Below are 14986 nucleotides of genomic sequence, written 5' to 3'. Positions count from 1 at the left end.
GGCAGGTAGAAAATAAACCTTTAAACATGCTGCTCGTGTCATAAGCTTTATAAACACATTTCTGTCTTCCTCATGTGTATTTATATACAAACTGAACCACAGAATTAAATTGGAGTTAATTTGCAGGGAGTTTGGCAGGCAGAACACGGGCAGATTCCTACTAAATCATCATTTTCCAGTGATAAATCAGCAGCACTGCTCCACTTTTAAAAAAACCATTTTTTCCTAGAAACCAACCAGAGAAATAAAGATAGATTTGTGGTTAGCAAGCAACTCGTCTATATTTTCTGACCAAGCAGGCAAAGTCTGCTGAAGAACGCCTCAACAACAAGTCTCTGTGGATAAAGATCACCTGCTCTCATCAGATACACACACACACACACACACACACACACACACACACACACACACACACGGGCTGTTTCCTGTTTCCAGAAGCACGCTTTATTTGAATAATCGCATGACCGTAGAATTGATTCCATTAAAAAGGTCAAAGTTGTACACCTTCTTTTTAAGCTTAGTGTGAATATGAAAACATGATTGACACTCACAGAAAGAGAAGCTTCAGTCTCCTTCAGTGTTTTTTCCAGGTTCTCCAGGTCAGTCCGCTGGATTATCTTTAGCTCTGAAAAGAACAAACACATATTAACATCAAGTGATTGAACAAAATGACATCAACTACTGACAGTAATGAATCCCTCTTTAGCTACAAGAGTCTGAAGCTGTGTATTTGTCTTGAACACACCTTGTATAGAGGTGTCATACTGCTGTTTGAGAGACTCTATCTTCTGGTTGTGACTCTCTTCTTGGTTCTTCCTCTCTGCTTCCTGTCGGCTCCTCAGCTCCTCCACCTGCAGGACACCACACAGATCAGCGTCGGGTCATGAAATCACCAAATACTGATCCAGCCTGCCGCATTCACTGTGAGTTAGTTTCAGCTTCTGTTACCGTTTTGCAGGCATTACTGGTTACTACATGTTGGACAAAATGTTGCTCTGTAAAAATTCAACATTAGACAGAATCTCAAAGTGTCTGTGAGGCTGCTGCAGTAAACAGGAAGATACAGCAAAGATGCATCAAAAGACATAGGAGGGTTTCGTGTAAAGAAAAATAAGAACATTTTAAATTACTTACATGAATGGAAACTGTGGAAGGTATTTTAAATGCAGCCACAAAATAACTTGAGTCTCACAGGCATGCTGAAATGTTTAACTGCAATCAACTGCATCAGAAGTGTAACCATGGCGATGGTCATAAATCTCTGGCAGAGATTTTTATATGAGCAGCTGAGTGCTAAATCCAATCGGGGGTGTGAGATCATGGGGTGCTAAACCAGAGCTTTGACAAACACAGCGAGCCTCTGTTGACCAATCAGAGCTCAGTCTGCTTAAGTTAAAGCAGCAACAGAGACATTTTTATTCATGTCAGAGCTGATGAAGAAACTCTACTTTTATACACAAACCACATGTCAAACAGCTATGTAATACATGTCATGTTGCATTGCAGCATCTCTGACACCTGTCTTCTTCTGCTCTGTAATTGTTTCATAATAAACATTTATGGGAGTGACGTCAGCTGAAGATTATTTTACGAGACTAACATGCAACTACTTGTGTGTCCCTCTGTGTGTGTGTGTGTGTGTGTGTGTGTGTGTGTGTGTGTGTGTGTGTGTGTGGCCTGACCTGCTGTTCCATCAACATGCGACATTTATCAGCCTCCTCCTGGTACGTCTGGTGGACTTTATCCCACTCCGTTTGGTAAAAACTCCTCAATCTGATCCCCATGAAAAGAAAATGATGAACACAAATAAATTATTTTTTATATATTTTTTTTAAGTTTTGTGTCATTTCAAACCATCTCCTGCATTCATTTTGTCCATATGAACCCTCTTTATATTTCAAACAGAAGCCCTATGTGAGGCTGAGAGATTCACTCATGCACATAGCTCGTGGACAAGAGGTGAATATGCCACACCTGTCCTCCAGCTGCACCAGCTCCTCCTTGTGCTGCTCCTGTAGCCTCTTCAAGGCCTCCTCCAAGCTGACGCGCACCTCCTCCTTCTCCTTCTGCAGACGCTCGCAGCACTGAGACGACCCGACTGTACAGAGAAGAAGAGGAAGAAAAAGGAGGAGGAAATGTTCAATTTCAAGTAGAAAATAGATGAGCATAATCTAGTTTTGTGAAACTCTTAACAGCAAGATGTAATATAGAGGAGTCTCAATATGACAAAAAAAAAAAAGAAAAACAAACAGCATAGAAACCTAAATTCACTAACTGATAATATCAATCTCTTGGGTCAAATGCCATCTACTAAACAATAACATCATTTTCTTTATTTTACAATAGTTTCATGTTTTCAGTGATAAGATTGACTCTTGATGAATTGCAGCCAACTATTCCAAATGTGTCAGAGTCTGACCTGCTGCTCAGAACTGTTAGAAAACAATGAGAAAAAAAATGAGAGAGAAAAAGAAAAGAATCAGCTATTTATTACACAACACAGATCTGAGTAAGAAATACCTCAGAGTGCAGATGTGAAGGGAGGGGAGGCCAGATGTGGAGCAGTCGTGGAGCTACCATTTTGATCATGTATGTTTTTTTTTTTTTATCATGAATCATTTTAGCATTAGTGCTACAGCCATGACACAAACACACACAATCTTCACATAACGTTATGTCAGTGCAGTCTGTACTGAGAGGGGACATGCCTGGAACAGTCAGTGTCTCAACAGGTAATGAATAACAGATTTTCACTCTCTCTCTCTCTCGGTCGGTGTGTGTGTGTGTGTGTGTGTGTGTGTGTGTGTGTGTGTGTGTGTGTGTGTGTGTGTGTGTGTGTGTGTGTGTGTGTGTGTGTGTGTGTGTGTGTGTGTGTGTGTGTGTGTGTGTGTGTGTTCCCCACCATAACCTGACAACTACATTCCAGTTTAATTACACTTACGGCAGAAGAGCAATTGAAGCCCGAAACATCTGCAAGTCAGCTCAGAAGTATGCAGCAGGACTCATTCCTCTCATGACTTGTTTAAACTCTCACAAGCACACGCACGCTCCACCTTTGTCTCTACCTTCCATCACATGCTGTGTTGATTTACGTCCATTTCTAATCAGATACATTTTGGAAGACACCCAGATAAAGAATGAAGCACCTGGATGTGTAAGATCTCTGCAGTTCACTGACTTTTTTAATCCTTCCTCCTCCTCCTCCTCCTCCTCCTCCTTGCTGCACTAGTGTTTTTGGGACTGTGTTGTTTTTCCAAATCAATTCATCAATCAAACTTTATTTATACAGCAGCTTTCATACAAGTTCATGCAGTTCAAAGTGCTTCACAGTTGATTGAAAAGCTGATAAAAGACAGAATAAGTGTAGACCAAGAACAACATAAAGAGAAGGAAGAAAAACTAAGAAAAAAATTAAATAAATTAATAAATAAATAAAAAAGAGACTAAAAAATAAATAAATTCAAATGAATAAATAAAAAAAGAATTAGATTTAAAGAGTAAAAAATTAGGTTAAAAAATGATTAAAAAGAAAAGAAAAAAATTGAGACCAAAGCATGCAAGAGAAAATAATAAAGGTTAAAAAAAAATGTAAATAAATTAAATAAAGTAAAATGAGAGAAACTAAAAATAAATGAATGAATGAATGAATAAATAAACAAATACAATTAACAGAATAAGAAAAAAAGTCGATTCAAAGCTATGTATGACACAGTGAAGTGTGTAGCATGGAGCAGAAGGACCAATCATATACCAGGCAGATGTTGATGACATCACTGAGAAGGTAAATGAAACAAGAAGCACCTTGAAAACACTGTGTGTGTGTGATAGAACTGTTCTACCTTATGTAACTGTGTGCTAACAACTGGCTGCTGCTGGGACAGTTGCTGCTCCCCTTTGAATGGAGCTCTATAGTACGAGTGTGAGCGCCTGTCGCCGTGGTGATGGAGACACAAAGCCAGCAACAGCTGAGGGCGGCTTAAACACAAGCTTGTTCTTTATCATACACCGGACAACACGGACTGTGTGTGTGTGTGTGTGTGTGTGTGTGTGTGTGTGTGTGTGTGTGTGTGTGTGTGTGTGTGTGTGTGTGTGTGTGTGTGTGACAGCAGGTGCTTGGCAAGTGGCAGTGTAAAATCATGGCATCATCTCCGGACCCCTTCTTCTTTGTCCCCCAGTGTGAAAATGTGTGCCTGTGGAGTGCTATAACCTACTGCTTATCATTGAGACAGACTGAAAGCATGAGAGACTGTGTGACTGCAGGTGAAGTCATTGGAACAGGAAGGACAGATTACCATGGAGGAAATGCTGCTGCTTGTTTAAAGAAAGCTGATCAACTTTTAAACCACACTTGTAAACTTACTGTTGATTTGAAGATTTAGTTTCAACCTGCTAAACTTTTTTTGGCTGTACAATTTAAATCATTACTTTTCAAATGAGACCAGGATTATGACTGCATTCAAAAGGATAGAAGAACAGTAACCTCTTTCTTTTACATGAGAGGTTAATGAGAACATCTTTCACAGCTGTGTTCCTCCTAGTGACAGTATACCATAAAACTGTCCAACACTCAGCCAAAGGGGAATTCTGCACGTAGCTCGTGGACAGGTTCAAGTGCCTCAAGATCAATAGATCAAAGAATGATGAGACTTCAACCTGTTGGCCTGAAAACGTCTCTGACGCACAGGACTACGCTTCATAACATATATAAAATAAACTATGTGTCATTTCAGGGTTACTGAGACCTGTATAGTAGCAGAGGAAGCAGGAATGCTGCTCTGACCTGATCCTGATAGTAGCAGCAGTTATGTTACACTAACTCCACACTGTAAAACTTCACAGTAAAACTATTAAACCACCTAAACATTACCCAACCAGACAGGAACAGGTCAGTCCTGTCTGTTTGACTTGGAGAGTACCAAGCTTTAACAGACAGCTGTGTGTGTGTGTGTGTGTGTGTGTGTGTGTGTGTGTGTGTGTGTGTGTGTGTGTGTGTGTGTGTGTGTGTGTGTGTGTGTGCGTGTGTTGACAGCAGGGGTCTATACATTGCAGACATTCCTCAGCTCTGTGTGTAAAGAGATGGGCCAAAAGTCAAACACGCAGTAAAAGAACAGATTATAGTCAGTGCTGCTCAGAATGATGGATGGAGGGAAAGTGGAGAGAGAGAGAGGAGTGTTTTTATAAAGAAAGTGACGGTGAGCTGTGAGCTGTGTGTGTGTGTGTGTGTGTGTGTGTGTGTGTGTGTGTGTGTGTGTGTGTGTGTGTGTGTGTGTGTGTGTGTGTGTGTATGAATGTGGAAGCCAAATTTAAGATGGCATTCAGAGCAAACATATGTGTGTGTGTGTTCAAATACTTGAATACGCTTAAGTTACATTCATAGTTATTTTTAATGTACCAATGCATGTGTGTGTGTGTGTGTGTGAGAGAGTGTGTTAAGAATGCATGTCTTCATGTTTCCATGTTCATACAGTGTGTGTGCACACATACACACACTGTGTATCTAGTGAGTGTGTATATAGATAGTATGGTGTATTAGGGTAACTGTAGGTGTGTGTGTGTGATCTTTTCTAATCCTGCTGTATCAGCCAAACTAGCTGCTATTGACACGACACACACTCCCAAATTTCCAAGTCCATACATACCAGTATCAGTTAGTATTTAGGACACAAACTGAAATGTTCACTCTGGTGGATGTCAAATCATGTGACCTAAATGTTTTTGTGTTAAAATCCGTGAATAAAACACACACACACACACACACACACAGTATGTGAGGATGAGTTCATGTTAAAGATTCTGTCCTGAAAGTCAGATTACAGTCAGTTTGTGAGGAGATGACAGTAAATCTATCTGATCCACTATCATTAAGCCGATTAATAAAATACATTATGTATGGTAACTTACACACACTACATACACTCCACCTCCCCTGCTGGTTTTCCTGTCTTTCTGTAACCGGTATCGTTTAACTTGTGTGTTGTCTTAATGAGTTTAACGGCAGGCTGCCAGATGATGCAGCATTACTGAGTAACACACCTCAAACAAACAAAGATCATGGAAATGGTTCCTTTAATAATTATCTGAAGTCAGCTGGTGCCAGGTGACGCTCTGCATGATGTGGACGGATCATCTCTTGTTATTATTATTAAAGTCTTACTCCGCTGCTCACCTTCTGTGACTTGATGTATGTAGGCCTTTCACAATAATTATCCACTTACCTTAAAATAACATAATTACCAACATCATCATGTGTATATATGGACTCATCTCCTTGATCATTTTTTTGACCTCAGTATTGCCACACTTCACATTAGCAGCTAAGAGGGTATTCATGTCACATTGGCTAAACAAGTAGTTGTCTCCACTTCTCATTTAACCACTTCACTGCCCACTTCCTGTTTTATGGCATCAAGCTCTTCTGTTTATGCAGCAGGAGCCCATTTCATGCAAACTGCAACTTGCACAATGATAATTTCCTAATAGTGTTAATGTTCAAATGTTTAACCAATCAAAAGAAACACCAGGACTGCAGGACTCACAAATGCATCTCTGATTTGTGAGTGAAACGGTGCTCTGGCCCCATTTGTGACCTGAGTGAAAAGGGCCTCAGATCACCCAGTAGCAACCACATCATCAAATAAAAGGCTCCAGGCTGTCACTTTTTCCTGATTGTTAAACTTATTTAAAGCAATTACACTAATGCCTCAACAACGCCAACAACTTCTTGATGTTAATATCTAACCCTGCTCGTCTTCATGTCAACATAAAAACCTCATAAAAGCACAGGTGCAGTGCGCCAGTGACAAATATGTTGACAGGTTACGGCCTGTGTGGAGCCTTTCCAGAGAATGAGGAGCAGCTGCGAGCACTATTATAAACAGAAAAAAACACCCGCATTGGGATGGCAGTTGACCGGTGCTTGATAAGCTTTGTATGCATGTGTTGTATGTAAATGCTCCAGCAAGCACTTGAGCACGAGGGGAGTGCGGATGTGTAGAAAAATCCCTCTCTGGAGCGGCTCTTACCCAGCTCATCTCGGAGGTTTGACAGCTCCAGGGACAGCTCCTTCTTCTGCTTCAGGGTCTCCTCGCGCTATAAAAAGAAGAAGAAGAGACAAAAAATCATTCACTCTTCAGTAAACACTGGATAGAAACAGTAGTCAGGTGGTTCCTTTCATCCCCACCCCAACCTGTTCAATGCACAGTGGTGGTTAGTTGCTCATCATGTTTGAACAACACTACAAACACATTTGGTAGTAGAATACACAGAGTTATTTCCACACACAGCCGGAGACATTTACCAGTCTATGTTTCACAGTGATAGTGATCATCGGCTTTACAGTCAACTACAGGGAAGTTTTATAAACGTCAGCTGAGGCTGCAAAATGCAATAATACAGTTGAGTCATTTTCCCACATGTCAGAGTAAGTTTGTGAACACACGGAGACAGGATTCTATCTCGTCTTATGACAACCAAGAAAACACCGTCTTATACTGCTCACAACAGCAAAAAGACAGAAAACTCTTCCAATGAACATACAACTTTAAAAAGCTAACTTTGACATCCAGAAAAAGCCTGAAATCTCTCACATCCCTGTAGGAAAACAAAAAAATGTCTTTTGTTGGTTCAATTTATAATTGTAAACCTATAATTATCTATATATAACATTTTAAAGAATAAATAATATATATTTCCATTTCATTTTTGAATAATGTATACGTTTATAATCAGACAAAAGCCTCTTTTCTATATATTTTCTATTCATTTCACATTCCACACACACACATTACAAAGCTGCCTACACCAGACTAACACACACACACACTTGTGAACATGTGGACTAGCAACACACTTGAGCTCCAAAACGTCCACATCTGAATGAAACACTGCAACATTTACTCTTTCTAACAACTGTGTGTACGCTCAGTGTCAGTAGCTCAACAGCATAAGTAGTGGAATTTACAATGGAAAGTGTGCCACACACACACACACACACACACACACACACACACACACACAGACACACAGACACACAGACACACAGACACACAGACACACACACACACACACAAAGAGCCATAAAGTCCATCTGCTGTCTGAGGGGTCAGTTAAGTGAAAAAGCAGATAGAGGCAAGAGAAAACAATGAGAGGGCAAAGAAAGTTAAAAAAACAGAAGTTGTAGAAAGATGTTATATAAATATTAGAGAGTTCAGGCCTGCTGTGGCCTTAGTGTACTATTTCATAACTTAAAGATCCGGACTGAAAATCAGCTGTTAAAACAACGAGTAAGTCCAACTAAATACAAAATGCATTCCACTAAATTCCTGTACAGTGACCCGTTTTTTAATCCACGACTTCTCCTCCAGAGAGTTTGACCACAGCTCCCTGACAGGAGGATTAACAGCAGAGAAGAAGAAGAAAAAAGCGGCACATGTGAAGAACAGAAACATCTGCAGCAATAAACACACACACACACACACACACACCTTGCGTTTCTTCTTGCGGCGATGAGGTGGGGCCTTGCGGTGGGCTTTGCTGGCCCTGCTGGCTTTACTGGCCGTGGAGCCCATGTCGAGCTGGGCGGACACACACTCATACACACACACAAACACTCTCTCACACACACAGACACACTCTAAAAATCAGTCCTTCCTCTCCCTCATTCTCTCAGTCTGACAGTGGACGACTAACTGCAAAAAAAACTCCTCCTGAATGAGCTTCTCTCTCTCTCTCTCTCTATGTGTGTAACTGAAGGCTCGCTCGACCTCTCCCACTCCTCCCACTCGCTACCTGTTAACCGCGGAACTCCCTCTCCTCCCTCCCTCCCTCTTTCCCTCCATCTGTTTCTCCTCCTCCTCCTGCCTGGACACTGTAAGATGGAGGAATGCGAGTTATTTCTGCACCTCCTCTTTATATCTCCTCCTCTTTATATCTTTACTCCTATCAGTGGTTTACACACAAAACCGGTCTGTGCGTTTTAACCCTCTCTTATCTTTACTCATATCTTTACTTACTTTCTACTACTTCTTCTTTCTCTCAGCTTATCAAACAAGTCTTTTCCAACATGCTCAAACTGAATCTGAACAGAACTCAAAGTGCTGGAGAATAATTCTTAAATTCAGGCTCGTAATTGTCTCTTTTGCTCATTTATTTCTCCTGTATTTTCAAAGTAAAAGCTGCCAACACTCAAAAAGAGCATTTTTCCCTTTTACCACAACTGTAATATGCCTTAATTGGTTTTAAAATAATTGTAACTAAACTTAAACTAATGGAAAAGAAAAAAAAGGCAAGGAAAAAAATACCAGCTATCAAATTAAAAACACTTTGAGGGGAAACTTTTAATTACACTCCTTTCTGAAGAAAGTGCACATAATAGACACAGTTGTAGTTTTTAAGCTCATACCAGTATTGAGTCTAAAGAGTGGAGTATCCTAATAACACCGCCTGCCACAAATGCCCCGACTCCTTTCAACTACACCAAGCAGCCCCACCCCCGCCTCCACCTCCACAGCCTCTGGCCTCAGGGGAAGGTAGCTCAGCGTCAAGTGTTGAGTTTATATTCAGCAGTCGCCTAGTCAAGAGCGGAGGATAGATTAGATAGCACTGGCATTCAGGCTTAAGATAAAAAACCCCACACACACACACACACACACACATTATCTCACACACACAAATCAAAGAGAGGTCCAGAGCTGCTGCATTCCTCCACCCATCACTCCCCCCCTTCCTCCTCCTCCTCTTCCTCCTCCTCCACTTTCCACCAGGCAGCTCATCTAATCAATAACCCAGTGAGGAGAGCTGCTGCATTGTAAAGCTCTGAACGCTCTCTGTACATGTTCCACTTTCACAACACTCTGTTGGACAACAGCCACAGAAATGCAGCATTTCTACAAATACACAAAACCTTTCTAATCAGAGTTATGCAACAGTTACACACACACACACACACACACACACACACACACACACACACACACACACACACACACACACACACACACACACACACACACACACACACACACACACACACACACACACACACACACACACACACACACACACAGACACAGACACACACACTGGTTGTTACTGCTGATAACAGGTTATTCTACAGATAATGAGTTACTTTCCCTCACGGGGAGACAAGCAGGCAGATAACAGCTGTCCTGTGCCTCTCACACACACTCACTGAGGACAAGTGATGTATATATGGGTGTGTGTGTGCATGCCTGAGGAAAAGAAGAATATGATATAAGTCACTTGTTAGTGCTGTTTGCATGTCCTTACTTATCAGTAAAGGGTCACCTTGAACCTGTTTACACTAGGTTTTAAAATGCATCTTGGATAATGGGACCACATGTAGACAGCGATAAATATACAACCACCGAGAAGCACTCGAACCACTAAATCTAAACACAAGTGGTCAGCTGGACACCTTGCAGACGCATGATAGACACGGGAGTGAACAGCGACGTGTCTCTGCTTTCCAAATCTACAAAATGCATTTTAAAACCAGCCCCCATGTGTGTATATGTGTGTGTGTGTGTATGTGTGTGTTATTGCTGACTTGTGGAGAGGTGAAGATAATTCTGGCTACACTGGTCAAATTCAAGGAGCTTTTACATTTTGCTTCTGTACTGTGCTTTGATAAGAATACTGTAATGTGATCTCATATCTTGGTACATACTCAAATATACATATAAGATATGTACATTTGCTCTTAATAAGATATGTTAAAAGAAACATTGATAATACATTGTTAGACAAAGGAAAACAATCATAATGACCTACAGCAGATCATAACTCCAATGAAAGGTTACTGATTCATTCAACCATACAGGTCAACATATGAAATGTACCGAACTCTCAGCAACTGTGCTAGATTGAGTAAAAGCTCAGACACGAGCCTGTACAATAAACTCAAGTATGTGTAAATTCCACTGGCTGAAGGCATTAGTGTCATTCTGCATTTGCAACCCCGGGGGCCTCTACACCATAAAAACATTACCAGTTCAGCCACATAAAGTGGGTCAAAGAGGAAGAAAAAGATGAAGGTTCAAAGTGACAGCAGATTTTCTCACACACACACACACACACACACACACACACACACACACACACACACACACACACACACACACACACACACACACACACACACACACACACACACACACACACACACACACACACACACACACACACACACACACAATGTGTGGCCGTGCAGCTGAATGATGGCTGTGAAGGCAGAAAACAGAGGGACCATTTTATTTCACATGACATTATGGTCTGCAAACATAAAATAATTAGTCCCGGTAATCAGACGGCAAATATTTACAGAGCAGCCTATCCATGTCCGGGACTCTGTGTTTGACACATCCTGGTCCCTGGCTGAGCCAACCAGCAGCCTTCAAACCTGTGATGGAGCAGCCCACTACAGTATAAACCAACTACAGCAATGTTTAACCTCCTAACACAATTATACCATGGTATTATTAAGTATTATGGGGGTAATGAAACTCTCATGTCATTTATTGGAATGATTTAATCTTTAAAATATTTTACATTTAGACTCAACATCCTTTGTGGAGTTTTTTAATGCTTTAAATAATCCAAAGCTGGATCTGCTACAAAGATGAAGTCCGTCACACATGTAAGAGCATGTTGGGAAACCTCTCGAGACGTGTCCTACAGGCACATACACCCACACACACACACACACATTAATAGGGTAACATCAGCTGTTGTAAACATCTCCATCATAATGGACAACAGGCGCTAAATGCTAGGTAGAGCTAACCACAGTTACGCAGCTATTACACCCAACCGCACACTCAAACACACACACACAGATCTGTCTTCACGTCACGGTGTCAGCAGCAGGATGTTTCCATGGCATCATGTGTTGTTGTTGTCGTTAATAGCAGCCGGGGCGTGTACTCAGACGAGCCTCTCCCTGCTGCTTCCTACTAAAAACAGCCATTACTCCTCTTGTCCTCCACTATGAGCATCTCAACCGGCACCTTAAATAGCAACGCTGCCCGCATCACCAACAACTGCTGAATGATGCTTTAATTATAGGCTGCGGCTGCTTTGCTCCAATTTTCAAAAGGGGGGAAGAATGGTGTGCAGATAACTGATCGTTTCCCCTCGTTCACCTCCTTAAAGTTCCACTAGACCGTTCTGTATTTACAAGTACAAGCATGTCTGTCCTAGATGCCTTCAGAGTGGTGTGCTGCCACAGCAGAAGAGAGCGACCCATCCCCATCAACTGAGACACACCCTACTTACCAGAAACAGTATTATTATTTGGGGGGTGGGAGTGCTCAGTAACAGCAGGTAGAGAACAGGCTACATCCAAAACGTTAATTAAGCTTGATTCAAAAATAAATAAAGCTGAACCTGCAACTGTAGAGCCCCACCAGACAGGAAGAGGCCACATATTTTATTCAGGATTTCTGGTAATACAACCCTGAAACTATCAGGCTAATGCCACCATAGAGGTCCAGTAACAACTGGCATTACCATGCCTCTCTGGTGATGTAATCACAAGTGGACAGCTCTAAATACATGTGTAAACGACCTCCGAGATGCATTATGATCCTATCACTCAAACCTCTTGCTGAGGTAGTATGGGACACATCTGACCTCATATCTTTTGTAGTGTAAACTAACTAATGTGTCCTGATGTGTCCCCTGATAAGCTGGAATATCTTGTACATTATTAGTTCTTGAAACATTTTCATTAGCTCTTAGCTCTTTAGCTTTTGACCTTCTAGCAGAGGTGATGCATGCAGCAACACAATCTGTACACAAGTGTTCAGCTTGAGACACATAATAGAGACAGGTGTAAACAGCAAAGTGTCTGGGTTGTCCTCTTGTGATCGGATCATGTTAATGCCAGATATAAACAGGGCCTTATTGTGTGTGAATAATGGATAAACATACAGTGAATAATATGGTACATTTGATGTCAAAACTTCACTCGAACAAACTTTTAGCTTCCTAACTAGACTTAGCAACTAATGTTAACTTCTGCTGGATCTGCTGAATGTTTGCTGTGGTGCTCAAACCTCAACAATATTGTGAAGGTCAACAAAGGTCACAGTTGAGATTCAGAGCACAAGCAAGTGTTGATATTGAGATTCATGAAAAAACAGGGATTAGCTATTCAGATATTCATTTCAGCTAGCCTACAAGCTAACTGCAAACTGTTGACATGAAGTCTCTGTTCTACCATTATCTGTCCTGGAGAACCTAACTGGTTCATTTCATTTAAAAGGAATCGCTGTCTTTTCACATTTGCTCACTCGGAAGGTCAGACGAATCTCACCAGCCCTGACCTAAAAATCCAAGATGGCTGCCCCACGCATCAGTGCGAAAGTTGTAGTAATATCCTGATTATTAGCAGTTTTGTCTTATTTATGTCTCATAAAATCAGACGTACACACAGCAATGTCCAACTTCTGTCTGTAGACGTGTTGCTACACTGTTTGTATGCACTAAATACAGTGAAATGCTTTTCTATTAACTGGTGTTGCTATCAGTGGCTAACCTGGTTAGAACTGGTTTTCCGACTTCAAAACTGGAATGATTCAAACTCGGCCGTGATGTCATTCCAAGCTCTGACTTCCAACTTCCGACGTAAATGGAATGTAGCATAAATAAAAGCATCACCAAAAGCAGCGCTGGATGATTACCATACTCATTTCTCACACAGCTGGACATTGTGCTCTTTAGCTGCATTTGAGTATCATTTTTCACAGCTCTGCAAACAGGAATAAGTGAAGTACCTCGGTGAAGAGATGTTGGATGACTGTAGCCAGAGCTTCCACTCTCTTATTCCCCTGGATGAGCAGCTTCCTCAGCTGGTTGATGGCCTGGTTCTTCTTCTCTACCTGCTCTTTGCCCTGGTTCTGCTTGGCCGCAAGGGTCCCGTCTGAGACGGCGGTCCCGGCCGTGCCAGGCTTGGGTGCATTCTGTAGGCGGGATGCTGTTTTGGGACTGGATCGTGATCCGGTTCTCGCTTTGAACCCTAGACCGGAGGCTCCGGTGGCCGCATTGTTGGTGGTCTCAGCAGCAGGTGCTGGGAGTACTGACGTCACTGATGCGTTTGCATTCACCACGTCTGATACCTAGTAAGAAATAACAGCACAAACATTCAATATACAGGCACCAACACTTGTCAGGTCCGTGACAATAACTACTTTTATTGGACGATATATTGTCTCAGAAATGATCGTAATAAACAATATCATTGTCATTTGAAGATCATTTTATAATATAATGATAATATAATAGTATAATAATGCAAGAGGGGCGAGGGGCACTGAGGAATGGAGGCAAACTACTAGTTTAGCCAATGTGACATGAATAGCCTCTTAGCTGCTAATGTGAAGTGTGGCAATGTTGAGGTCAAAAAATGATCACGGTCATGTCCATGTATCATATAATAAGTCCATATATAGACATGATGATGTTGATAATTATGTTATGTTACAATAAGTCAATAATTGTTGTGACAGGCCTAGCCATGAGGTCAACACACCAGCATGATAAGAACAATGATAAGTAGTGGTGGGAATCACCAGAGGCTCCACAATACGATATTATTGCGATTTTAAATATAATGCAATTAATTACCTTTTTTTCAACTGCAAATGATATCTCCAAAGGAAAACTTTGTCAACATCTGTTGTATGCACCTGAACTGTTTTTTATTACAGTTTAGTCCAACTTAATTAGACGCAAACATGAACATGTGTGGACTCCTGTACTACTACAGGTATTTTGAACAATGCAACTTGTACAAAAAAGGTTGTGCAGCACCTTCAGCAATTAGAAAGTAAATTACTGTTAAGTTGAAATTAAATCGAATACAACATGTAGACAATCTTATTAAATAGAGGAGACATTGATTTAGTGTGTTACCCATGACGGAGCTGAATAAGCATTTTAAAGCTAAAGAACTAAAAGAGGAAGA

The 14986-nt window shown here is 41.2% G+C and overlaps 1 protein-coding gene across 1 annotated transcript in view; it reads right to left on the bottom strand.

Annotated features, from left to right (window-relative positions):
* LOC134001386 (microtubule-associated tumor suppressor 1 homolog) overlaps positions 1-14986 on the bottom strand; it is a 72251-nt gene that overhangs the window by 4186 nt on the left and 53079 nt on the right. The window contains exons 9-14 of the mRNA XM_062440979.1: positions 13797-14138; positions 7023-7089; positions 1975-2098; positions 1683-1773; positions 746-851; positions 552-625 (exon numbers count right to left, since the gene is read on the bottom strand). Coding sequence (XP_062296963.1) covers positions 552-625; positions 746-851; positions 1683-1773; positions 1975-2098; positions 7023-7089; positions 13797-14138 — 804 coding nt within the window. The remainder of the gene's footprint in view (positions 1-551; positions 626-745; positions 852-1682; positions 1774-1974; positions 2099-7022; positions 7090-13796; positions 14139-14986) is intronic.

This window comes from Scomber scombrus, chromosome 2, assembly GCF_963691925.1.
Source record: "Scomber scombrus chromosome 2, fScoSco1.1, whole genome shotgun sequence".
Classification (NCBI taxonomy): Eukaryota; Metazoa; Chordata; class Actinopteri; order Scombriformes; family Scombridae; genus Scomber; species Scomber scombrus.
Note: the sequence above shows the minus strand (reverse complement) of the source record. Positions and strands in the feature narration are given on the sequence as shown.